The 25,556-nt window shown below is 43.5% G+C and overlaps 1 protein-coding gene across 1 annotated transcript in view; it reads left to right on the forward strand.

Moving 5' to 3' along the window:
• The first annotated feature begins 1,428 nt into the window (after positions 1-1,428).
• The window catches only part of NLRP1 (NLR family, pyrin domain containing 1), a 46,350-nt gene continuing 22,222 nt past the window's right edge, over positions 1,429-25,556 (forward strand). Inside the window, exons 1-7 of the mRNA XM_006863480.1 lie at positions 1,429-1,714; positions 3,514-3,720; positions 5,259-5,450; positions 11,225-12,869; positions 17,909-18,079; positions 23,862-24,032; positions 24,535-24,624. Of these exons, the coding sequence (XP_006863542.1) occupies positions 1,429-1,714; positions 3,514-3,720; positions 5,259-5,450; positions 11,225-12,869; positions 17,909-18,079; positions 23,862-24,032; positions 24,535-24,624 (2,762 nt within the window). The remainder of the gene's footprint in view (positions 1,715-3,513; positions 3,721-5,258; positions 5,451-11,224; positions 12,870-17,908; positions 18,080-23,861; positions 24,033-24,534; positions 24,625-25,556) is intronic.

The raw sequence follows: 25,556 nt of genomic DNA on the forward strand, positions 1-25,556 counted from the left end.
AGAGATTTCGAAGCCCCTGACTGACACATGTGAAGATCTGCTCTGTAAACCTTCACTCAATTCACAATAAAAAGAGTTTTTTTTTTAAGTTAAAATAAATAAATACTAAAATTAATATAATACTTTAAAAGGTCAATAAAAGCTTTTGTTTAATTTGAGCTTGTTGGCAAAGCTACAATGCCCCTATTTAATATATAAGCAAACTGAGTCTCAGAGAAATTAAAGATCTGCACAAGGAATCCACACGCAAGCAAAGAGAAGGCTGAAGCTCCTTAAAAGTACCTCCAGCCTAGGTCAGGGAAACTTCTAGACGCTCCTGGGTCTATTACACAACAGTAACTAAATTGGGACATCTCATTCTCCAACCTGGAGTCCCCAACCTCTGCCTCTTTTATAAAAGAGGAAGAAAGCCTGTGCCAGGCTCCCCCCAGGGCCTGGCTTTGTGGTGAAAAAGCAGCGGTTGTTCTGCTTTTAGATAGGAATGTTTACTCGCTGCAGTAGACAGCCCCCAGCCTGACCACAAATCTCAGGGCCCCTCCTAGTAAGACAGTCCATGCAATGGGGCTCAGGGAAACCACAAGAGGCTAGGAAGTCTACTCCCTATGCTGACTCTCATGTTTCCCAATAAGAGCCGCCCAGACAGACACACAGACCCACAGACCCACCTGCCTGGAGAGTCTGTCCCTGGCTCTGCAGGCAGGCTCTGGGCAATGGGCTGCCTGGCCTAGATGACTCGTGTGTCCGTGTGTGTATGTGCATGAGAAGCTGCACCTGATGCACTGTCAGCCTGTCTGGAGTCTGAAGCCTGAAACTCACACGTGGAGTCTGGTAACTCACCTTTGGTGGTTATTTGTTCCTATTATGGCTGAATGAGGTCTCCCTAGTTGGTGTCCCCTCAGAGGAGTCTGAGGAGTGGACAGTCGTGATCTCCTCGCTGGGCTCTGGAAGCCTACCTCCAGTTGGGCATGTCCTCCAACCCACCCTACCAGCATTAGGGCTGAAGGGTTGGTCCTTGGTCCTAAGAGACCAGGTCCCAGGAGACAGGAAGAATCTGAGGACACAGAACCAACCTTCATCCTCCCGTCTCCCCTCCTCCCACACTGCCTGGCCATGGACTGACGTATCACAGCCCGATCTCTTAGGGCACCTCCCAATCTCCTCTCAGCTCCTCCTTCCTGTGGCTTTTCCTACCACTCTTCTTCCTCTTCTACCACCCAACACCATCTAAGAACAGTTGCCCTGAGATTTACAAAACTGATCTCTGGGTGCTAACTAGAAGTTTACCAGGGAAAGAAGAATGATCCCAGTGGAAGACTTGTGTTGAGAGATGGAAGGCATGCAGGCAAACAGTGAATAACATTCTCTGCCTGTTTGACACCTGCTGCCCCACCCACCTCCCAATATCCCCAAAGCCTTTCTGGGGCAGAGATGGCCAGCACAGCCCATTGGCTGCTAGACCAGTACTTGAAAGAACTCAGTGAGGAAGAACTGAAGGAGTTCCAGTTGCTGCTCCGCCAAGAGGCACTTGGGGGAGGCTCTCCAGGTGCGTCCCCTGCTTGGCCAAAGAAGATGAGGAGCACAGAGGTGGTGGCCTTGCAGCTGGTGGCTCAGTATGGGAAGCAGCAGGCCTGGGACCTGGCACTCCACACCTGGGAGAAGATGGGTTTGAGCAGATTGTGCTCCCGGGCCCAAGCAGAGATAGCCTTGACATCAGGTGAGTGGACAAAGAACCCTCTGCCCACTCTAGGTCCCTGCACCCTGCCTCTTCCCCTCAAATTGCCTCCCACTGAGCCCTCCACACCAGGTCTTTATCTGGGCCGTGACAAGGGACTCCCCTAGACAAGAGCACGAACCGCAGACTAGGCTGGACCTGGGAGTCTTGCTGGACCCCAGAACTCCACACCCTTTCCTATCCTCACAGCGCCTGGAAGGGAATGCTTGGAAGCCAGAGAGGGAAGAATGTGGCATTGTGAAGGGTGCTGGCAGGGGTAGTCTGAGATTCATACCCAGCCCTTGAGTGAGGCACTTCCCTGGAAGCAAAGACTGGGAGTCAAGGAAGAGTGAGTTTCAGTCTTGGTTGGACCACTTTTCTGCTCACCCCACTGAGCAAGTCACTTCACCACTACCTGCCTCTGCTTCTCCAGCTGTAAAATAGGAAAGTAAGAGGTAATGTCTGAACTGAACTCACTTTCATGGCTCAATTTTCAACCAAGCAGTAGATAGTTTTATGTTGTTGTTTTTAAGTACCATCGAGTCAGTTCTGACTCACAGTGGCCCTATATAAAGTTTTCAAGGAGTGGTTGGTGGGTTTGAACTGCCAACCTTGCAGTTATTAGTCCAGTGATTATCTTACAGTGCTACACCAGGATTCCATATAGGTATACCAGTGGAGGGGATGAGGGTGGCGGGCTGCAGGAGAGGATAGAAGAGCCGGGTGGCAGGCAGGGACAATTGACAGTAGATAAGTAGGCACACCATGGAATGAGTAACCATTCAATGGGCAACCATTCAAAAGGGCAACATTTACCCAAGGACAAATTATGAAGGGTTGGGAAGGAGGGTGAAATGGAAATAACCAGAGGGATGAAGTGAGGTAACTTATTCTATGGAGGGGATTGTAATCATTGAGATGAAACAAAGTATCATTTGCTGAATGTAAAACTGATCATCTACTCTGAAAACCTTTACTCCATTCACAAGAAAAACATTGGACTGTGTGGGGTTAAAATGACAGCCCATGTTAAAACATTTAGCACAGAGTCTAATACATAGGAAGTGCTCAAAAGGTAGGGACTCTTGTCATTGGTGCTGCTATAGCGATTGTTATTTTTATTATTACTCTTAGCAACCTGGGGAGACAGAAGCTCTTAGCTCCCAGTGAGAGAGCTGAGGCTCAGAGAGAAGTAGTGATCTATTCAGACAGGAGGAGTCAGAATCTGGCAAACCAAACCTATTGCTGTCAACTTCAACTCACAGCAGAGCTCCATAGAGTTTTCTGTAATCTTTGCCAGAAGCATATCTAAGGTCCCTCCAGCAAGTATGACAAGTACCCTGAGCGATGCCTGGGGGAGGAGAGGTGCCAATGAGCAGTTTCTATTTGACCCATCACCAGCTGTGAGAAACCATTCAGCAATTTCAAACCAATTGCCATAGACATGTTGCTGATCTTTACAAAAGCAGACCACCAGGCTTTGCTTCCCTGGTTCCTCTGAGTGAGTTCCATCTGTCAGCTCTGGCTTAGTAATTGAACATAAAAAACCTTTTGCACCACCCAGAGACCAGAACCATGACAGAGACTGCATTTCCTGGATCCCCACACAGACCTTTTGGCCCAGTAGTATCTGTGAAGGCATTTGAGCCTGCCAAGGGGGTTGTGAGAAGGTTGTAGCGGGTTCAATGTTTTCTCATGACCTATCTTGAGAGAAGCAGGAGCTCTACCTATCAAGAAGAACCCCAATCTCAGTCCCCTGCCGCTCTGACAACTCCCCTTCCTCTTTTCCTCTTTTTCTCCAGATTTATCTGCGTTTCTTGACTTCCCAAGTGCCCCCAGTCTGGAGTCCCCCAGCAAGCCCACCCCCACCAAGGTGCTGAGTACTGTGGACTGTGATCCCTTGGTGCCCCTTGAGGAAGAGAGGGGAGAGATTTCGAAGCCCCTGACTGACACATGTGAACACAGTTGGAGAGATGGGGCTGTGAGTCAGCAGGTGGGTCCCCACCAAGGTGAGTCTTTACCTACATGAGGACGTGGGCTGGATGAACTGCACAGGCGGGAAGGAGGGACCAGGATGGGGTGTAGGAGCAGCGGACCTATAAATGATCCTTCTAATGCTGAGTTTGTGTTCCTTCCCATTTGACATTTGAGGAAACAGGCTCATAGGGGCCAGCCAGTGAGTTTTATCCAAATTGAAAGCCACATGAGACATAATCCATTCCCAAAAGAGCTCAGCTCAGTATCTGGGCTCTAGAGATCTTGGGGTCAGAGTAGCCCAGAAAGTTCCAAGGATGACCCGGTTCTGCACATACGTCCTCAAAAGAGGCCCTAATTTACTCAGCCCAAGCCTGTTCCCTCTCCTGACTTCTCTTATTTCGGCATCTGAGCCACTCAGATTGCAAACCCTGGCTACACCCTTGCCTCTTCCTCTTCCCCTGGCAGCATCAAGTGGCCATCTTTTCTCACTGCAGAAGGACTCAAGAGGACAGGTCATCTGTCCAAATTCATGCAGCACTTAAGACAGAGCCAGGGCGAGAATCCAGTACAACTGATCCTTGGTGTGGTGGGTTCCCCTCCACCTTGATGCTGCTTTGTGAATATCCCCCACCTTCGGCTCCCCCTGACCTTTCTTTTCTCTTCTTCTTCCTCTGGGCCCCTCTCTCCCTTCCTTCTCCCAAGCATAGCAAGGGTGGCTACAATTGCCCCCCAAATTTCATCTTGCATTTACCAGCTTGTTATGTGACTTAGAACAAGTAGTTTCATCCCTCTGTGTCTGTTTCCTCATCTAAGCCTTCATACTATTCCCATTGTTCTCTCCTCATACCACCTCCCAACCCTCAGTACAGAATTTGTACTTCTTTGAGTTCCACACAAAACTTTAATTTGTGCAAAAGTCTGAATGCATGGTGTAGATACTAACGAAGATTACACTGTTCACACTTCTTTTTACCCTCTAATACTCCCCCAGCGGAGTCCTGGTGTGGCACTGTGGGTTAATGTGCCAGACTGCAAAGCCGTTTGAACTGTGAGGTCGGCAGTTCAAGCTCACCAGTCGCTCCTCAGAAACCCTATACAGGGTCGCTATGGGTTGGAAATGACTTGACGGCACTTAACAACAATACCCCCACTAGCATTTTTCTTTCTCTGCCCCCTTCCCATGCCTAGCCTCATTGGCTCTTCCCATCTCTAGGACACAGAGAAATTCTGCTCTGCCCTCAATTTATAGGCCCCATGAGTTATGTGGGCTAGAAGAATAGTGTCTTCAGTAAATTGAACCTATTCTCCTTCTGATGTCTCTTCGGAACCAATTGTTGCTACTTGAAATGGGGAGCTGAAGTCTCCAAGTGGTTTATCAAAACCTTTCTACCTGATGTACTGCATTCCTTACCGAAAGGAAGTTTCAGACCATGTACTAAGGGAATAAAAGTGTTTCTCTATAGGTACATGATTTGAAAAATCAGATTACTAACACCCATCTAACAGAAGTATTGTGATTACTAAAGCACAAAGGATACTTCAGTCATTTCTGTGTTCTCATTCCCTCCAGGAAATGCTCCCTCAACTGCCTTCACATGCTCCCCAGACCACAACTCTCCACACTGTAAGTCACCTAATGCCCCCACATCCACAGTGCTGGGGACCAGGGTGCTCTTACCTCAGCCCAGCACACAGCCAGGAGAACAGGAGGCTGCTGGGACTGGGCAGCCTCTGAATGACACATCTGGAAACTGTTGCCCAGGTGAGATCCTGTTGGAGTCCTGGAGAGAGAAGGGTGAGGTAATGTAGTGGATAAAGAATCACCTGGGGGTGGGGTTGGTCACCTGAGCACAAAGGGACTCTCCTGGAGTGTGGTCACCACTGGAGGGAAGGACTAGCAGAGCTTGGCGGGCATCTGAAACATCTTTCCTGAGCCCCACCATTAGATTAAGAGCCTCACCTTTGGATTAAGGTACTGTATCCAGGAGACCTCTGTGTTAGACTCCAGATATATTGTTCAATGTGGTTCATGCAAAGTATGAATCTAGGAAAATTGGAAATTGACAAAAATTAAATGGAACATATAAACACCAAGATCCTAGGCATTGGTGAGCTGAAATGGACTGGTATTGGTCATTTTAAATCCGACAATCACATGGTTTACTATGCCAGGAATAACAAACTAGATAGAGAAATGGCATCACATTTATCATCAAAAAGAAAATATCAAGACCTGTCTTGAAGTAAAACACTATCTGTGATAGGATAATATTCATACACCTATAAGGAAGAGCAGTTAATACTACATTATTCAAATTTACACACCAACCACTAAAGCCAGTGATGATGAAATTGAAGAATTCCACCAACTTCTTAAGTCTGAAATTGATCAAACATACAATCAAAATGTATTGATAATTACTGGTGAATGGAATGCAAAGGTTGGAAACAAAAAGGAAAGATTAGTCATTGGAAAATATGGCCTTGGTGATAGAAATGATGCTGGAGATTACATGATAGAATTCTGCAAGATCAGTGACTTCTTCATTGAAAACACCTTTTTTAAACAACATAAAAGATGACTACACACATGGACCTCACCAGATGGAAAACACAGAAATCAAATTGAATACATCTGTGGAAAAGCTCCATATCACCAGCCAAAACGAGGCCAGGGGCAGAATGCAGAACAGACCATCAATTGCTCATATGCAAATTTAGGCTAAAGCTGAAGAAAATTAAAACAAGTCCACGATAGCTAAAATATGACCTTGAACATATACCACCTGAATTTAGAGGTCATCTGAAGAACAGATTTGATGCATTAGACACTTAATGCTGAAGCCTAGAAGTGTTGTGGGATGACATCAAAAACATCATACAGGAAGAAAGCAAAAGGTCATTAAAAAGACAAGAAAGAAGAAAAAGAGCAAAATGAATGTCAGAAGAAACTCTGAAACTTTTTCTCCAGAGTAGAGATGTTAAAGTAAATGGAAGAAATGAGGAGGTAAACGAGCTGAACAGACAATTTCAAAGGTCAGTTCAAGAAGACAACGGTCAAATACTATAACGAAATGTGCAAAGATCTGGAATTAGAAAACCCAAAAGGAAGAATACACTCAGCATTTCTCAAGCTTAGGGAACTGAAGAAAAAAATTCAAACTTTGACTTGAAATATTGAAGGATTCTATAGGCAAAACATTGAATGATGCAGAAAGCATCAAAAAAAGATGAAAGGAATACACGAGTCACTATGCCAAAAAGAAATGGTCAATGTTCAACCATTTCAAGAGGTAGCATATGATCATGAGCCAATGATACTGAAGGAAGAAGCCCAAGGTGCACTGAAGGTATTGGCAAAGAACAAGGCACCAGGGATTGATGGAATACACACTGGAATCTTTCAACAAACTGATGCAGCATGGGAGGCACTCACTCATCTATGCCAAGAAATTTGGAAGACAACTACCTGGCCAACTGACTGGAGGAGATCAATATTCATGTACATTCCAGAGAGATGACCCAATGGGATGTGGAAATCATTGGATAATATCATTAATATCACATGCAAGCAAAATTTTGTTAAAGATGGCTGCAACAGCATATTGACAGAGAATTTCTAGAAGTTCAAGCCAGATTCAGAAGAAAACATGAAATGAGGAATGTCTTTGCTGACATTAAATGGATCTTGGCTGAAAGTAGAGAATACAAGAAAGGTTTTTACCTGTGCTTTATTGATTATGCAAAAGCTTTTGATTGTGTGAATCATGAAAAGTTATGGACAACATTGTGGAAAATTAGTATTCTAGAACACTTAATTGTGCTCATGAATAACCTGTACATAGGCCAAGAGGCTGTAGTTCTAACAGAACAAGGGAATATTGAAAGTTCAAAATCAGGAAAGGTGTGAGCCAGGCCTGTATTCTTTCACCATACATCCAATCTGTATGCTGAATAAATAATCCAAAAAGCTGGGTTATATGAAGAAAAACATGGCATCAGGATTGAAGGAAGACTCATTTACAACCTGTGGTATGCAGATGATACAACCTTGCTTGCTGAAAGCGAAGAGGACGTAAAATACTTACTGATGAAGATCAAAGACCTCAGACTTCAGTATGGGTTGCATCTCAATGTAAAGAAAACAAAAATCCTCACCACTGGACCAATAAACAACATTCTTATCACAGAGAAAAGACTGAAGTTGTCAAAGACTTCATTCTACTCATAGCAACCATCAACTCTCAAGGAACCAAAAAATCAAATGACATATTGCATTAGGCAAATCAGCTGCACAAGACCTCTTTACAGTGTTGAAGAGCAAAGATATCAGTTTGAGAACTAAGGTGCACCTGATCCAAACCATGATATTTTCGATAACCTCTTATGCACGTGAAAGTTGGACAGTAAATAAGGAGGACCATAGAAGAATTGATGCTTTTGAGTTATGGTGTTGGAGGAGAATATTGAAAGTATTCCCATTCACTGCCAAAAGAACCAACAGATCTTTGTTGGTAGAAGTACAGCCAGAGTGGCTCCTTGGAAGCCAGGATGACCAGACTTCATCTCTCATACTTCTGACATGTTATCAGGAGGGTCCAGTCCCTGGAGAAGGATATCATGTTTGGTAAAGTGGAGAGTCAGAGAAAGATAAGAAGACCCCCAATGAAATGGATTGGCATAGTGGCAGCAGCAATTGGCTCAGGCATAAAACAATTGTGAGGTTGATACAGGACCAGGCAGTGTTTCATTCTGTTGTATATAGGGGTTGCTCTGAGTCAGTAACAACTCAATGGTACCTAGCAACAACAACAACAATTATTCATTAGGAGCCCTGGTGGTGTAGTTGGTTAAGCGTTGGGCTACTAACCAGCAGGTCAGATGTTCAAATCTGCCATCTGCTCTGCAGGAGAAAAAGGAAGCTTTCTGTTCCTCTAAAGATTTGCGGCCTCAGAAATCCTACATGGGTTTGCCGAGAGTCAGAATCAACTTGTTAGGAGCGAGTTTGGCTTTTGGGATTTGATGTTAGTCATTAGAAGAGAACAGACCAACTCAACCAAAACACATTTTCCTCTGGTTTTAAATTTTAAAGGAAGAACTGAAACAAAACAATATCCCCAACAATTGTGTTATAGCAAACACACACACACAAAAAAAACACATGGCATACATTCTTCAGATAAACTAGGAAAAGGAGGTCAGCAAACTTTTTCTGCACAGGGTAAACAGTAAAATCTTTAGGGTTTGTGGTCCATACTGTCTCTGTTGTAACTAGTCAACTCTGCTATTGCTGTACAAAAGCAGTCACAGACAATACACAAATAAATGAGCATGACTGAGTTCCAATAAAACTTCATTTACGGACACCGAAATATTAATTTTATATAATTTGAGTATGTCCTAAGATATTATTTTTCTTTTGATTCTTCCAACCATTCAAAAATGTAGAAGCCATTCTTAATTCACAGTTTGGATAAAAACGGGTAAGGGGCAGGATCTGACCTAAGGTCAACTGGTCAAGAACATATCCTTAAAGTGTAACTTGTTAGAGGCATTTGGCAGGAATGGGTTAAGATATAACTTGATTCAAGAGAATGTAGCTATGTGGTAACAGAGCCATGAAAACCAGAATGTTCTGGAGAACTGACATCCAGAAAAGCTAAATCCTGTTCTGGTTTCTGGGACAGACATACAGCCCTGAACAGTGCAGAGCAAGGTGTTTATCTAATGTGGCCATCCTGATGGTCTCAGAAGATTTTCATCTTGCCAGAAATATTCCCACAGAAGAAAATAAATAATATCTATAGATTATGGTTTCAGAAGTAAAGATGGCTTTCTGGTATCTCAGTTTCATTCAATGTTGGAAACATAAAGTGACTCCAGAGGGCCCACTCCCCAGACTTTCCTCAGGACATCAACAAAGATAAAATAGGAAACCTTGAACCCTGGAAGTCCGGCAGGTTTCCCAGGATGAATTGAGCTTCAGGATCCCAAATAAATCCTTTGCAGCATCTCTAAAACTCACCTAAGAATACAAGTCAGAGGTACTCAAAATACTTTGAAGGGAAAAAGAGAAGGGGTTTTTATTGGTTTCCTAGAGCTGTCATAGCAAAATACCACAGGCTAGATGGTTTATGAGAAGAGAAATGTATTACCTCATAGTTCTGGAGACTAGGAAACCCATTTCAGGGCTTCAGTAAAGCCATGGTTTCTCTGTCCACTCTAGAGAAAGACCCTTCCTTGTCTCTTCAAGCTCCTGGTGGCCATGGCTCTTCACATGTCCATTTTCTCCTAGTGTTCCTTGTTCTCTTTTTTCAGGACAGACTCAGAATGGATAAGACCTCCCCTCCTCTGATATGACCTCATGTAACCGGGCAAACTGGGATTCTTCCAAACAAGATCACATTCACAGGCAGTAGCGTTTAAAACTTCAATATATCTTTTGGGGAAAACCTCATTCAATCTATAACTGAGTTGTTCCAATTATTTGGAATCTGACTTAGATATGAACCTGAAGTCTCACAACACCTTATATGTGGTCAACTCTTCACAATTCACAGGGAACTTTCCCGTCTCTCTTAACATGATTAGAAGCTCTGCCTAAGGTTGGATTCCCCCAGAATCTACCCTGAGATAGAATGTGACTGCAGATAGTTTATTTAGGAGGTGATTTCCTGGAAACACCAGGGAGTGGAGACATAAGGCAAGAAGGGAAGAGAGTCAAACAATGGTGGATTCTGGAACAGATTACCTCTGTAAGCAACTGAGGTTCAATCCTGCTGGGAATCTCTGTGTAAAACACACCTCAGAGTTGTCTGTCCTGAAGGGCAAAGGACTCCCCTTCATTATTGTTCAAAGACTCTTTCTGAGGCATTAATTCCCCAGCATTTCTGGCTTGCTCCACTCATGGACCAAAGCAGCCCTCACACAGAGACTCACAGGTGCTTGCAGAATACCATCGATTTGTGCTGGGATGATGAGTACTAAGGGGACATTTCAGGAGTTAACAGCATCTACAATACCATCTGTCCATTACCTCTTTCTTGAAGAACAATGGATGTTTGCAGCGAGGTAGCTCCATGGTCCATTTCCTGCTGCAGAAGCCCATCCAATCCTCCATGACCTCTTACAAGGAGATATCACAATCTCCAAATTTCAAATGAGAAAATTGAGGTTCAGTAGGGCTAATTTGCTCGTCATGGGCTTACTACAGGCAAAGAACTTGTATTTGTTCTGTCTACTTTATCCCCAACCCCTAGAACAGTGACTGACCCATTGTAAGCACTTGATAAATATTTGCAAAATGAAAGAAATCCGTTTAGGGAGTACAACTTGTACAGTCAAGAAGACTTGATTGGAGGTCAGCTTCCCTAAAGGTCATGTTCCTTTCACTACAGTGGAAAGAATATGCCCATGTCTACAGCCAGCAGTGTGTGCCACGGAGTGGGTGTCTCAAATAGTTGTTGAGTGAATGAATGAACAGATGAGTGTATCTGTTTTGTACCTTTATGTTCCATCTTTCCCTCTCTTACTTAGAAAACAGAGAAAGCTACCAGAAGCAGAGGGAAGAGAGGACCTATCCTACCCAAGGCCAGAAATTTCAGTCCTGGAAAAATGAGGATTTGCACCCAAATTTCACACAGCTGCTGCTTCTACACAAACCTCACCCCAAAGACCATGAGCCCCCAGTGAGGGAAAACTGGCATCATGGGTTGGTGGAGGAACAAGGACATTTGATTGAAATCCAAGACTTATTTGGCCCTGGCCTGGGCACCTGGGAAGAGCCTCACATGGTCATACTACAGGGGGCTGCTGGGATTGGAAAGTCAACCTTAGCCAGGCACGTGAAGAGAACCTGGGAGCAAGGCCAGCTGTACAAGGATCGCTTCCAGCATGTCTTTTACCTCAACTGCAGAGAGCTGGCCGAGTCTAAGGTTATGAGTCTAGCTGAGCTCATCACCAAAAACAGTGCTGCCCCTCTGGCTCCCATGGGACAGATCCTTTCTCAGTCAGAGCAGATGCTCTTCATCCTGGATGGTTTGGATGAGCCAAAATGGGTCTTTGAGGAGCAGACACCTAAGCTGTGTCTGCACTGGAACCAGCAGCAGCCTGTGCAAGCCCTACTAGGCAGTTTGCTGGGGAAAACCATACTACCCAAGGTGTCCTTGCTGATCACAGCTCGGACCACAGCTCTAGGGAAATTCATTCCTTCTTTGGAGCAGCCACGTTGGGTGAAGGTGCTGGGGTTCTCTGAGGCTGGCAGGAAGGACTATTTCTATAAATATTTCCCAGATAAAAGCCAAGCATCCAGAGCCTTCAACTTGGCTGAATCAAACCACACTCTGTTCACCATGTGTCTCATGCCTTGGGTGTCCTGGCTTGTGTGTACCTGCCTGAAGCTGCAGATAGAGCAGGGGGAAGAACTCACTCTGACTGCCCAAACCACTACAGCCCTCTGTCTGCACTACCTGTCCCTGGTTCTCCCAGCTCAGCCCCTGGAAACCCAGCTGAGAGACTTGTGCTCGCTGGCTGCTGAGGGAACCTGGCAAGGAAAGACCTTGTTTAGTTTGAGAGACCTCAGGAAACATGGGCTCGATGAGACTGCCATCTCCATTTTCTTAAACACAGGTATTCTTCAAAGACACCCCACCTTTCCAAGCTACAGCTTCAGTCACCTGGGTTTTCAGGAGTTCTTGGCAGCAATTCTATGTGCGCTGGGGAAGAGGGAGGAGGGAAGTGATCATCCTGATAGCATCCGAGGTGTGAAAATGTTACTAGAAGTGTTTGAAAGGCATGACCTGTTTGGGGCACCCACCACACGTTTCCTCTTTGGCCTTTTAAGTGAGCGTCAGGCCAGAGAGATAGAGAACATCTTCAACTGTCAACTGTCTCCGGAGGCCAAGTGGGAAGTACTGCAGTGGGTGGAAGCAGACGTCCAGAGCACAGAGTCCTCCCCTCCACCGTACTCTCTGGAGTTGCTCCACTGTTTGTACGAGATTCAAGATGAGGCATTTTTGACACGAGCCATGGCCCATTTCCAAGGTGTGAGGATGTGTGTTCACACAGACACGGAGCTCCTGGTGGTCACTTTCTGCCTTCAATTCTGCTGCAATGTGAAGAGCCTTCAAGTGCATAAGAGCCGTCAGCATGAACAGGCCTTGAGGCCCCCCAGTGTGGTTCTGTGAGTACCCCCACTGCTTCCCTCTCTCCAGATCCTCTCTGTGGGTTCTCCTAAGCACCATAGGCATATTTTTACAGCAGGGACTCAAGGCTCAAGGTCATCCATGACATCTAACTGCCAAATCAAACCTCCATTCTCTGCCCTAATTCCTCTGTGTTTCTACTGTGTGGATGGTACTCTGCTGTTGCCCTGCCTCCTCCTCCTCCTGCTGCCTGCCCTACCTCTGTGATGGCCCAGATGTACTTCCGCCTTCACACTGAGCCTGGTTCTCCTCCACACTTCCCAGAGACGTCAGGAAGGTAGCCCTGCCTCTCCTCTCTCTCTCTTTCTTTCTGTCTTTCTTTGTTTATCAATTTTATCACACTGATAGCCTAAATAAGAAAAATCATAGGATTATCCTGATTGATGTAGGAAAACCATCCAATCAAGTAGAGAACCTTTGGATGATAAAAAGCTCTTTGCAAAGAAGGAATAGAAGAGAACTGTCTTAGTAAGTACATCTCGCACTCAAAAGAAAGGGATCAAGCTCTAGTTCGTGAACGGAGGGTTATCAAAGAATTCATGGGCACATTTTAAAACTCTCACAGATAACTGCCCATAAATAGGCAATTTACAGACGAGGAAACTTCAGTCTTATCTATAAAGCTGTAATTGTTGCTGCTCTTGTTGTTGTTAAGTGTCGTCGAGTTGGTTCCAACTCATGTTGTTGCTATGTTGTTAAGTGCCATCAAGTCTGTTCTGACCAATAGCGACCCTATAAAGGGTTTCCAAGGAGCAGCTGGAAAGCTTGAACCACCAACCTTGCAGTTCAAACGACTTTGCAGTCTGGCGCATTAGCCCACAGCGCCACACCAGGACTCTCAAATCGGTACCAACTCATAGCAGCCCTATGCACAACACAATGAAACACTGTCCAGTTCTGGGCCAACCTCACAATCATTGCTACATTTGAGCCCATTGATGCTGCCACTGTGCCAATCCATCTTGCTAGGGGTCTTCCTCTTTTTCTCTGACTCTCCACCTTACCAGATATGATATACTTCTCCAGGGACTAACTGGTCCCTCCTGACAATATGTCCAAAGAATGAGAGACGAAGTCTGGCCATCCTGGCTTCCAAGGAGTACTCTGGCTATACTTCTACAGATCTGTTAGTTCTTTTGGCAGTCCATGGTACTGTCAACATTCTTCTCCAGCACCATAACTCAAATGCATCAATTATTCTATGGTCTTCCTTATTCACTATCCAACTTTTACATGCATATGAGATTATTGAAAATACTATGGCTTGGGTCAGGCACACCTTAGTCCTCAAACTGACATTTTTGCTCTTCAGCACTTTAAAAAGGCCTTGTGTAGCTGATTTGCCTAATGCAATGCATCATTTGATTTCTTGGCTGCTGCTTCCATGAGTGTTGATGATTGATCTGAGAAAAACAAAGTCTTTGACAATTTCGATCTTTTCTCCATTGATAAGAATGTTGTTTATTGGTCCAGTGGTGAGGATTTTTGTTTTCTTTACATTGAGATGCAACCCATACTGAAGGTCTTTGATCTTCATCAGTAAGTATTTCAAGTCCTCTTCACTTTCAGCAAGCAAAGTTGTATCATTTGCATATCACAGGTTGTAAATGAATCTTCCTCCAATCCTGATGCCACGTTTTGCTTCATATAACCCAGCTTCTCAGATTATTTGCTCAGCATACAGGTTGAATAAGCATAGTGAAAGAATACAACCCTGTAGCACACCTTTCTTAATTTTAAAACATTCAGTGTTCCCATGTTCTGTTCGAACAACTGCCTCTTGGTCCAGGTACAGATTCCTCATGAGCAAAATTAAGCGTTCCGGAATACTCATACTTCGCAGTGTTGTCCATAGCTTGTTATGATCCACACAATCAATATTACCTTTCGTAAAACTTTACTCGCATGGGATGTCAGTGTCATTGTTCAATGATTTCTGCATTCTGTTGGGTCACCACTCTTTGGAATGAGCACAAATATGGATCTCTTCCAATCAGTCGGCCAGGTAGTTGTCTTCCAAATTTTTTGGCAGAGATGAGTGCCTCCAGTGCCACCTCACTTTGTTTAAAGATTTCAATTTGTATTCCAGCAATTCTTGGAGACTTGTTCTTTGCTAATGCCTTCAATGCACCTTGGACTTTGTCCTTCAGGATCATTGGCTCTTGATCATATGTTACCTCTTAAAATGGTGGAAAATCGACCATTTCCTTTTGGCACAGTGACTCCATGTATTCCTTCCATTTTCGTTTGATCTTTCTGCATCATTCAATAATTTGCCCAGAGAATCCTTCAACAATTCAAGTCAAGGTTTGAATTTTTTCTTTAGTTCCCTCAGCTTGAGAAATTCTTAGTGACTTCTTCCCTTTTTGTTTTCTAACTCCAAGGCCTTGCACATTTTGTAATAGTATTTGACTTTGTCTTCTCAAGCTGCCTTTTGAAATTTTCTGTTTAGCTCTTGTACCTCCTCATTTCTTCAATTTGCTTTAGCATCTCTATGCTGGAGAAAAAGTTTCAGAGTCTCTTCTGACATCTGTTTTGTTCTTTTCCTTCTTTCTTGTCTTCTTAATGACCTTTTGCTTTCTTCGTGTAAGATATTCTTAGTGTCATCCCACAACTCTTCTGGTCTTCCATCTTTAGTATCTAATGTATCAAATCTGTTCATCAGATGATCTCTAAATTCAGATGAGATATTTCAAGGTCATTTTGGCTCTTGTGGACTTGTTTTCATTTCCTTCAGCTTCATTCTGAATTTGCATATGAGCAATTTATGGTCTGTTCCACAGTCTACCCTTGGCTTTGTTTTGGCTGATGATATGGAACTTTTCTACTGTTTCTTTCCACAGATGTAGTCAATTTGATTTCTGTGTATTCCATCTGTAGTCCATGTGTATAGTCATTTTGTAGGCTGTTTAAAAAAGGTTTGGAAATGAACAAATCACTCATCTTGTAGAATTCCATCATGTGATCTCCAGCATCATTTCTATCACCAAGGCCATAGTTTCCAACTACTGATCCTTCCTCTTTGTTTCCAACTTTTGCATTACAATCACCAGTGATTATCAATACATCTTGATTGCATGTTTCATCATTTCAGACTGAAGAACTTGGTAGAGTTGTTCAATTTCTTCATCACTGGCTTTAGTGGTTGGTGCATAAATTTGAATAATAGTGGTATTAACTGCTCCTCACTGTAGGTGCATGGATATTATCCTATCACAGACAGCATTGTACCTCATTACATATCTTGATATGTTCTTTCTGATGATGAATGTGATGCCATTTCTGGAAGAGGATCCTTGCTTTTCTTGTAAAACTGGCTTCCTTGTTTGTGTCAGTGATGCTACCACTGACTCAGGCATTTGGCCTGGAGACACAATCTGACCGTAAGGAGCTTTCTGTAACCATCCTTCAGCTCTATTCAAGTTCCTACATCTCTGTTGCAATACTGCTCATCTGGTATTTTATGTGTCTAGCTCACCTTTTGCAGAGGAAGTAGTGGTGGCTCGGTGGTAGAATTCTCACCTTCCATGTAGGATACCTGGGTTCAATTCCCAGACAATGCATCTCAAGCACAGCCACTACCCATCTGTCAGCAAACACTTATGTGTTGTTATGATATTGAACAGGTTTCTACAGAGATTCCAGATCAAGGCAAGCTAGGAAAAAAGATTGAGTGATCTACTAGTGAAAATCAGCCAATGGAAACCATATGGATCTCAAGATCCAATCACCAACCAATCATGGGAATAGAACAGGACTGAGCAGCATTTCATTTACTGTGCTTATAGTCACCATGAGTTGGGGACGAACTTGATAACAGCCTAGAGCAACTTCCTCCCCTTTAGATGATTCATTCCAAAGGCATTCGTTAAGCACTGATTTTAAGGCAGACCCTGAAGATAATAGATTTAAAAGACACATTAATAATCTCTGCTCTCAAAGAGCTCAAAATCTAGAGGATAAGATAGACAGTCACCCAAATAATTACAATCGAGTGTGATGCCTAGAATGATAGAGGTATGAACTAGGTACTACAGTGGTCTGCGCACCTAGTTTGCCATGAGACCAAAAGAACTGGATGGTTCCTGGATACCACAACTCAATATTTTGATCAAACGTTCTATAGAAGAATCCTGATTAAAAGGGTGAAACACAGAACAGAATTTCATATTCTCATAGACTCCAGACATCCTGAAACCATAGAGGCTGAAGGAATTCCTGAAACTATTGTCCTAAGATAATCTTTAACCCTTAAACCAAAAATACCCCTGAAATTCTTCTTAAAACAAAACAATAGCTCACCTATTTTAAAAAATTGTTTAAAGTATGCCTTAAACTTTTAAGAACTAACTATAGGACATCAACCAACTGCTTCATGGGAGAAAGATGAGGTTTTCTGCTCCCATAAAGATGTACAGCCTCAGAAACTCTATGAGTCAGAACTGACATGATGGCACACCACCACCACCACCATGTGAAATCCCAGTGACAACAACAACTTCAATGATTAGCTAGGAACCATAGGGAGAAGTAAGTTTATGCTATTGAGAAGGGAACGCCCTCACAAGCGGGAGGTGAGAATGGTTGTACAACAATATAATCAATGCTACTGTAAATTGTACAGGTACAATTGAATTCTTGTGTGTATCTTCTCAACAGCAACAATGATATAAATAGAATGTGGTGGGTGGAGGATGGGAAAACAAAATTTACCTCCTGCCCCTTACCTATGTACCACTTCATTGCACCATAGACCTTATTATATTCCCAGACTGAGGCAGAAACAGATCCCAAATGAATATTTTTGTACGGTGTGGTAAGGGGCTGTGGAGCAGTGATGTGGCACATGGGTAAGGAACAGGAGGAGGGGGAGCAGCCCAGAGTGGTGGGTGGAGGGAGAGCAGTTGGGGAAGAGGGCCATCATGGGATGGCAGAGCCCACTGTGTTGTGCAGAGGTGTACACTGCAGAATCTCACCTACAGGTCACGTCTCTCCTGTCCCTCTTCCCCTCCCTTGGCTTCAGGTGGGTCCCAGTCACAGGTGTCTGCTGGCAGGATCTCTGCTGCATTCTTGAGGTCACCAGGAGTCTGCGGCAGCTGGACCTCAGCGGAAACTTCCTGAGCAGCTCAGTAATGCAGAGCCTCTGTAAGACCCTAAGACACCCTCGCTGCCGTCTGGAGACCCTCTGGTGAGTGGGCCCTGGGCTCTGCTGGGAAGTGGGGCTAAGCAGCAAACCAAGGTGGGAGCAGAGGTAAGGGCAGAAAGTTCATCTTTGGAATCAGCACTGAGCCGCTCTCTGCCATGCATATGTCAGGTGCCAGGGTCACTATGGTAAACAAACACAGACAGGAGTCTCCTCTTACACAGCTTGCAAAAGGCTGACATTGATCAAGGAGCCACACTAATGAGTGTGTGATTAATTAAGGACTCCAGTAGGAAACCATTCTTGAGGGAATGAAATTTGAAGGCGATTTTAAGACTGGAAAATCTGAAGCAGAAAGGAAGAAAGTTACAGGCAGAAAAAACAACCAACACAAATGCCCTGTGGCAGGAGGGAGGGTGGGTATCCAATTAATAGAAAGCAGACCAGTGTGCAGGAGGGTAGAGAGTAAATGGACAAGGTGAGGCTAAAACGTCGCCAGGAGCCTGGCCATCCATGCAGGGCTTCATGGGCCTTATGGGGGTTTGGTTTTTTGGTGTGTTTTTCTCCTAATACAGTAGGATTTTAGGCAGAAAGTTCGTGCCATCAGAGCCATATTTTCAAAGTAGAAATTGGCTTCAATTTTGGAAGTGAAAACAAAAAAAATTTGGAAGTGGGTTGGAGGAGAGAAAAATAGAAGTTAGTTGTTGTCGTGTTGTTAGGTGTTGTCGAGTTGGTTCTGACTCATAGCAACATTACTCACAACAGAACAAAACATGCCTGGTCCTGTGCTAGCCTCACAGTCATAGTTAAGCTTGAGCCCATTGCTGCTGCTGCTGTACCAATCCATGTCATTGGGGATCCTCTTTTTTGCAGACCCTCCATTTTACCAAGCATGGTATCCTTCTCCAGGGACTGGTCCCTCCTGATAATATGTCTGAAGTATTAGAGTTGAAGTCTAGCCATCCTGGCTTCTAAGGAGCATTCTGGCTGTATTTCATCCAACACAGATTTGTTTATTGTTCTGGCAGCCCATGGTACTTTTAATATTCTCCTCCAACACCATAACTCCAATGCATTAGTTCTTCTATGGTTATCATTATAATACTTAATTTTGTCTTCTAGAACAGCTCTTTGAAATTTTATGTTCAGCTCTTTTACTTCTTAATTTCTTCCATTTGCTTTAGCATCTCTATACTGGAGGAAATGTTTCAGAGTCTTTTCTAACATCCATTTTGGTCTTTTCCTTCTTTCTTGTCTTCTTAATGATGTTTTGCTTACTTCCTGTATCATGTTCTTTACGCCATCCCACAATTCTTCTGGTCTTCGGTCATTAGTGTCTAATGCATCAAATTTGTTCTTGAGATAATTTCTAAATTCAGGTGGAATAATTTTGACTCTCATGGTCTTGTTTGCATTTTCTTCAGCTTCATCCAGAACTTGCATCTGAGTAATTGATGGTCTGTTCCACAGTCTGCCCCTGGCCTTGTTTTGGTTGGTGATATGGAGCTTTTCCACCATCTCTTCCAACAAATGTAGATTTTTTTGTGTGTATGTCATCTAGTGAGGTCCATGTGTATAGTCATCTTTTATGTTGCTTAAAAGGTATTTTCAGTATACAAGTCATTGGTCTTGCAAAATTGTGTCATGTGATCTCCAGCATTGTTTCTATCACCAAGGCCATATTTTACAACGACAGATCCTTCCTCTTTGTTTCCAAACTTTGCATCCCAATCACTAGTAATTATCAGTACATATTGATTGCATGTTTGATCAATGTCAGGCTGAATAAGTTGATAGAATTCTTCAATTTTATAATTACTGGCTTTAGTAGTTATGGCATATATTTTGATAGTGGTATTAACTGCCTGTCTTCTTGTTGTTGTTATTAAGTACCATCAATTCAGGTCCAACTAGTATTGAACCTGGATAGAGTTTCTGAGGAGTTTCTGGTGGGTTTGAACTGCTGATTTTTTGGTTAGAAGTCCAGTGTTTATCCTACAGCACCACACCACAAGTATGTTAGGTGTCATTGAGTTGGTTCCAACCCAAAGTAACCCTGTACAAGGTTTTTAAGGAGCAACTGGTTCAAACCTTCTGGAATTGAACCACCAGCCTTGCAGTTAGCAGTCCAATGCTTGTCCTACAGCACCATACCAGGTATAGGGGGTTAGGATTTATGAAAACAAATCTTGTGGGGAGTGGAGAACACAATTCAATTCATAACAGATGGTGATAGTTTGGATAAGGAAAATTGTAGTCACTCCTGTAAGCAATGATTAGAGCTTGGATACTTGGCAGTGAAGATGGATGGAAGTAGATGAATTCAAGAGATTTTTAGAACATAAAATCAACCAGACTTAGTGGTGGATTCCATTTATAGGCAAAGGAGAGGAAGGTGTCAAATCTGATGTTGGATTTCTGGTTAGAACCACTTATGGGATAATGGCACCTTTGCTGAGATGGGGAATCCTGAAAGAGTAAGGTTTAGGCAGACAGAAGTTATTCTAAGAATGATCTTGAGTATATTGATATGAAGTTCCTTTGAGGTATTCAAGTATTAATTTCCAGCAGTTATGAAACAGAGCTCTGTGAAAAGATATGTCTGCCTCATAAAACAGGTTTCAATAAATTTGTTGTTGTTAAATAGTGTTCAGTCAGTTCTGACTCATAGTGACCCCACATACAACAGGACACTGCCAAGTCCTGTGCCATCCTCATGATCATTGCTGCCACTGTGTCATTCCATCTCATTGAGAGTTTTCCTCTTTGTCACTGTCCTCTACTTTGCTGAGTATAATGTCCTTCTTCAGGGACTATTATCATACTGATAACATGTTGAAATTACATGGAAAGAAGTCTTGCCATCTATCTCATCTAGGAGACATTCTGACAGTCCAAAGTATATTCACTAGTCTTTGGCCAACACCATAATTCAAATGTATTAATGCATTAATACTTCTTCCGTGTTCCTTATTCAGTGTCCAGCTTCCACATGCAAATGAAGCAACTGAAAACATCATGGGTTGTGTCAAAAGTTTCTTTGTCTTCAACGTGCTTTCTAACAATTTAAAGAGATCTTTGCAGCAGATCTGCCCATTACAATAGGTTGTTTGATTTCTTGACTTCCATGGGCATTGACCGTGAATCTAAGTAAAAGGAAATCCTTGACAACTTCAATCTTTTCTTCACTTATCATAATGTTGTTTATTGATTCCATTGTAAGGACTTGGGTTTTCTTTATGTTGAGGTATAATATAATATTCTGATATTCATCAGTAAGAATTTCAAGTCCCCTTCACTTTACTACGCAAGCAAGGTTGTGTCATCTGCATATCACAGGTTGTTAATGAGTCTTCCTCTAATCCTGATGCCATATTCTTCTTGATATAGTCCAGCTTCTCAAATTATTGTTCAGCATGCAGATTGAATAAGTATGGTTAACAGATACAACCCTGATGCACACCTTTTCTGATTTTAAACCATGAAGTATCCCCTTGTTCTATCTGAATAACTGCCTCATGGTCTATGTACAGGTTGCATCCACATGAGCATAATTAAGTGTTCTGGAATTACTATTCTTTGCAATGCCATCCATAATTTTTTATGATCCACATAGACTAATACTTTTGCATAGTCAATAAAACACAGGTAAGCACCTTTTGGATAGTCTCTGCTTTCTGACAAGAGTCATCTGATATCTGCAATGATAGCCCTTATTTCACATCCTCTTGAATGTCTAGCAGGTTCATGTGAATATACTGCTACAACCATTTATTAATTATATGCAGCAAAATTTTATTTTCATGTGATACTAATGATATTGTTCAATAATGTCCACATTCTGTTGGATCACCTTTCTTTAGAATGGGCATAAAATGGATTTTTTTTTTTTTTCTGTCGGTTGGTCAGATAACTGTCTTCCAAATTTCTTGGCATAGATGAGTTGGCATTTCCAGCATTGTACTCATTTTTTGTTGAAACATCTCAATTGGTATTTCATCAATTCCTTGAGTCTGGTTTTTTCTAATGTCTTTAGTGCAATTTAGACTTTTTCCTTCAGTACCATCAGTTCTTAATAATACCTTACATTCTTGAGCAAGTTTCAGAATCTCTTGACATCCATATTGGTTTTTTCTTGCTTGCTTGCCTTTTAAATAACATTTTGCTCTCTTCATGTATGATGTCCTTGATATCATCCCACAACTCACCTGGTGTTCAGTTATCAGTGTTCAATGCACCAAATCTCTTCTTGAAATGGTCCCTAAATTCAGGTGGGATGTACACAAGGTTGTACATTGGCTCTCATGGACTTGTTTTAATTTTCATCAGCTTCAACTTGAATTTAGGAGCAATAGGAGGTCTATTCCGCACTCAGTCCCTGGCCTTGTTCTGACTGGGGATATTGAGCTTCTCCATCATCTCTCCCCACAGATGTCTTCAATTTGATTCCTATGTATCCCATCTGGTGAGGTCCAAGTGGTTATGTTGTTGAAAAGATATTTGCAAGAATAAGTCATTGGTATTGCAAATTTCTATCATTTGATCCCCAACATCATATTTTCCTGCTATCAATGCTTCTTTGTTTCCAATTTTACATCCCTTTCACCAGTAAATTTTCCAGCATCATATCTGGCAATATTCTGGTGCTATTCATAATGTGTTCAGTTTCTGGCACAATAGCTGACAATATTCCACTGCTATTCGTAAGGTTTTCGGTGACTAAACCTTCAGAAGTAGTCCACCTCACCTTCTTCCTAGTCTGTCTTTCTGGAAGTTCCACTGAAACCTGTCCACCATGGATGACCCTGCTGGGATTTAAAATACTCATGGCCTAGTTTCCAGCATCACAGCAACATGTCAGCCACCACAATATGAGAAAACGACAGATGAGCAGCGGTCACGACTCTGAGACCAGAATAACCTCGAGGATATTATGCTGAGGGGAATTAGTCACAAAAGGACACATGTTGTATGAGACCACTGCTGTAAAAAGTCAAGAAAAGGTTGACACAGAAAGAATCATTCTTTGAGGATTATCAGAAATGTAAGGGGAAAGGAGGCTATATCACTAACAAGAGAGAATCCTGGAGGCGCTGTAGGACAAGCCATGAGATATTGGTGCGAAGAGCTTTGCAGGCAGAAGAAAAAGCAGGTGCAAATGCACTGAGGACAGTGAAGATGGAGCTTAGAGAGATACGAAATGAGAGCAGAGATGACAAGGAGCCAGGGCACCTTGAGCCCTATAAGCCAGGTCTTTTATTCTGAGTGAACTAGGAAAACATGGGAGGATTTTGATCAGAAGAGAGTTGGAAACGGATTTTCCGCTATGTGTTTCTATATCTGCCACCCAATAGACTATGTAATTCTGGGGGTCTGGAGGGCCTTATTGACCCCCAGACTTACATATGTGGTCAACAATTAGACTCAAGGCTACAAGTGGAACCGAGAGGAAGTGAGTCATACAAGGTTGATAAGGAGAGTGAGCAGGATTCATGTAAAGCACATAGAGTGAGAAAGGGAGGTTTCCAGCAAAACTTCGCTACAGAAGGGAGAAGGGAATCTCCTAAGTTATTGAAAATCAGGCAAGTCTTTTGTTGTTAGGTCCACTGGACTCATAGCGATCCTATGCACAATAGAACAAAACACTGCCTAGGCCTGCGCCAAGCTCACATCACGACTGTTACATTCGAGCCCGATGCTTTATCTGCCTTTAAAGTCACCCCAGAATCCAAAGGGTTGCACCTATTAGAAGTGCAGACCCCAGATCCAGAGAAAGGAGCCCTCAGGACAGTGACTGACTGAGGTCACATGTGTGTCTCTCCTGCAGGCTGGTCAACTGTGGTCTCACACCCAGCTGCTGCCAAGACCTGGTCTCTGTGCTTAGTACCACCCCCAGCCTGACAGAGCTCGACCTGCGGCAGAACAACCTGGGCAGCCTGGGTATGAGGCTGCTTTGTGATGGGCTACGGCATCCCAGCTGCCAACTCAAGCTTCTGTGGTGAGGCCTTGTGGATCCCTTCTGGACAGAGGGTCGGGCAAGGTGATGGGATGGTTAGGGATTGGGTTTCAATGAAATTGAACAGGGGAAATAAAAGGGATGGATAAGCACATCATCAGCCTGGGTTCCTTACCTGCATGAACTCAGAGGGCCTACAAGCAATGACAGATCGATGTGGTGGCATAAAGGCCCAGCCCCTCATCCCAGCAGCTCTTTCTAGGTTGAAAACTCTCCGTAGAGTTGGCCAGGGCCTCCACTGAGACTATATGGCAACCCAACTGCTCCCGGGGCCCAATCCTATCCCTCTCTTCCCTTTGTCTGGTGTAGACTCAAGAGCACTCCCTTATCAACCTCCTCACTCTAATCTCTGTCCCACAGGCTAATTCCCAAAGAATCCATCCTGTGGCAGCTTCCTGGAAGTGACTCCAGGATCCTGGGCCAGGAGGACCTCAGGATTATGTCAGGGATCCCGGGAAAACCAGACTTCCTTTTTTCCTTGCAGGATGGACCAGACCCATCTGAGTGATGAGGTGAATGAGGAGCTGAGAGCCCTGGAGGAGGAGAAACCTCAGCTGCTTGTCTCCATCAGATGGTAAGGAGGTCCCAGAATTCCCTCCCCTGACCCAGGCCCAGGGTTGTGATCATAAGACTTATCCAGAACCAGGAAGTGGGGCAAGAGACTTATGGTAGGGAAAGACAGACATGAGAAGAAGCCAGAGAGAGGTTTGTTTTTAGTCTGTTTCATGCAAATACAGTGTAACAACGCAGCTTGGATACCTAGTTCTGCTGTAACACAAATACCACATGTGGGTAGTGTTAAATAACAGAAATTTATTTTCTCGAAGTTCGGGAGGCTAGAAGTCTGGGTTCAGGGCACCAACTTTATAAGAAAGTGCTCTCTGTCTTTACTGTCTCTGTCTCTCTCTCTCTTGGGTCTGGGGGTAGACCCACTTGTCTCAGCTTCTACAACCTTGTACTCACCAAATCCTTGGCAGTATTCACATGGAGGATCCCAAGTTTTGTCTCTGGGTCCAATCTGTCCTTTTTATAATTTAGAAATGATTCTGTTTCTAACACACCCTACACTGGTATGGCCTCATTAACATAATATTAGATTCATTTACATCCACAGATATAGGGGTTAGGATTCTAACAAATATCTGGGGGAAGGCTATGATTCAAATCATAGCACCCTGAGATGAGTAAGGAGAAGAACACATGAGTGAGTGAGTGAGTGAGTGGGTGAGTGGGTGAGTGAGTGAGTGAATGAGTGGGTGAGTGAGTGAGTGGGTAAGTGAGTGAGTGAGTGGGTGAGCGAGTGAGTGGGTAAGTGAGTGAGTGAGTGGGTGAGTGAGTGAGTGGGTGAGTGAGTGAATGGGTGAGTGAGTGAGTGGGTGAGTGAGTGAGTGGGTGAGTGAGTGAGTGGGTGAGTGGGTGAGTGGGTGAGTGAGTGAGTGGGTGAGTGAGTGAGTGGGTGAGTAGGTGAGTGAGTGAGTGGGTGAGTGAGTGAGTGAGTGGGTGAGT

This window comes from Chrysochloris asiatica, unplaced genomic scaffold, assembly GCF_000296735.1.
Source record: "Chrysochloris asiatica unplaced genomic scaffold, ChrAsi1.0 scaffold00054, whole genome shotgun sequence".
NCBI lineage: Eukaryota > Metazoa > Chordata > Mammalia > Afrosoricida > Chrysochloridae > Chrysochloris > Chrysochloris asiatica.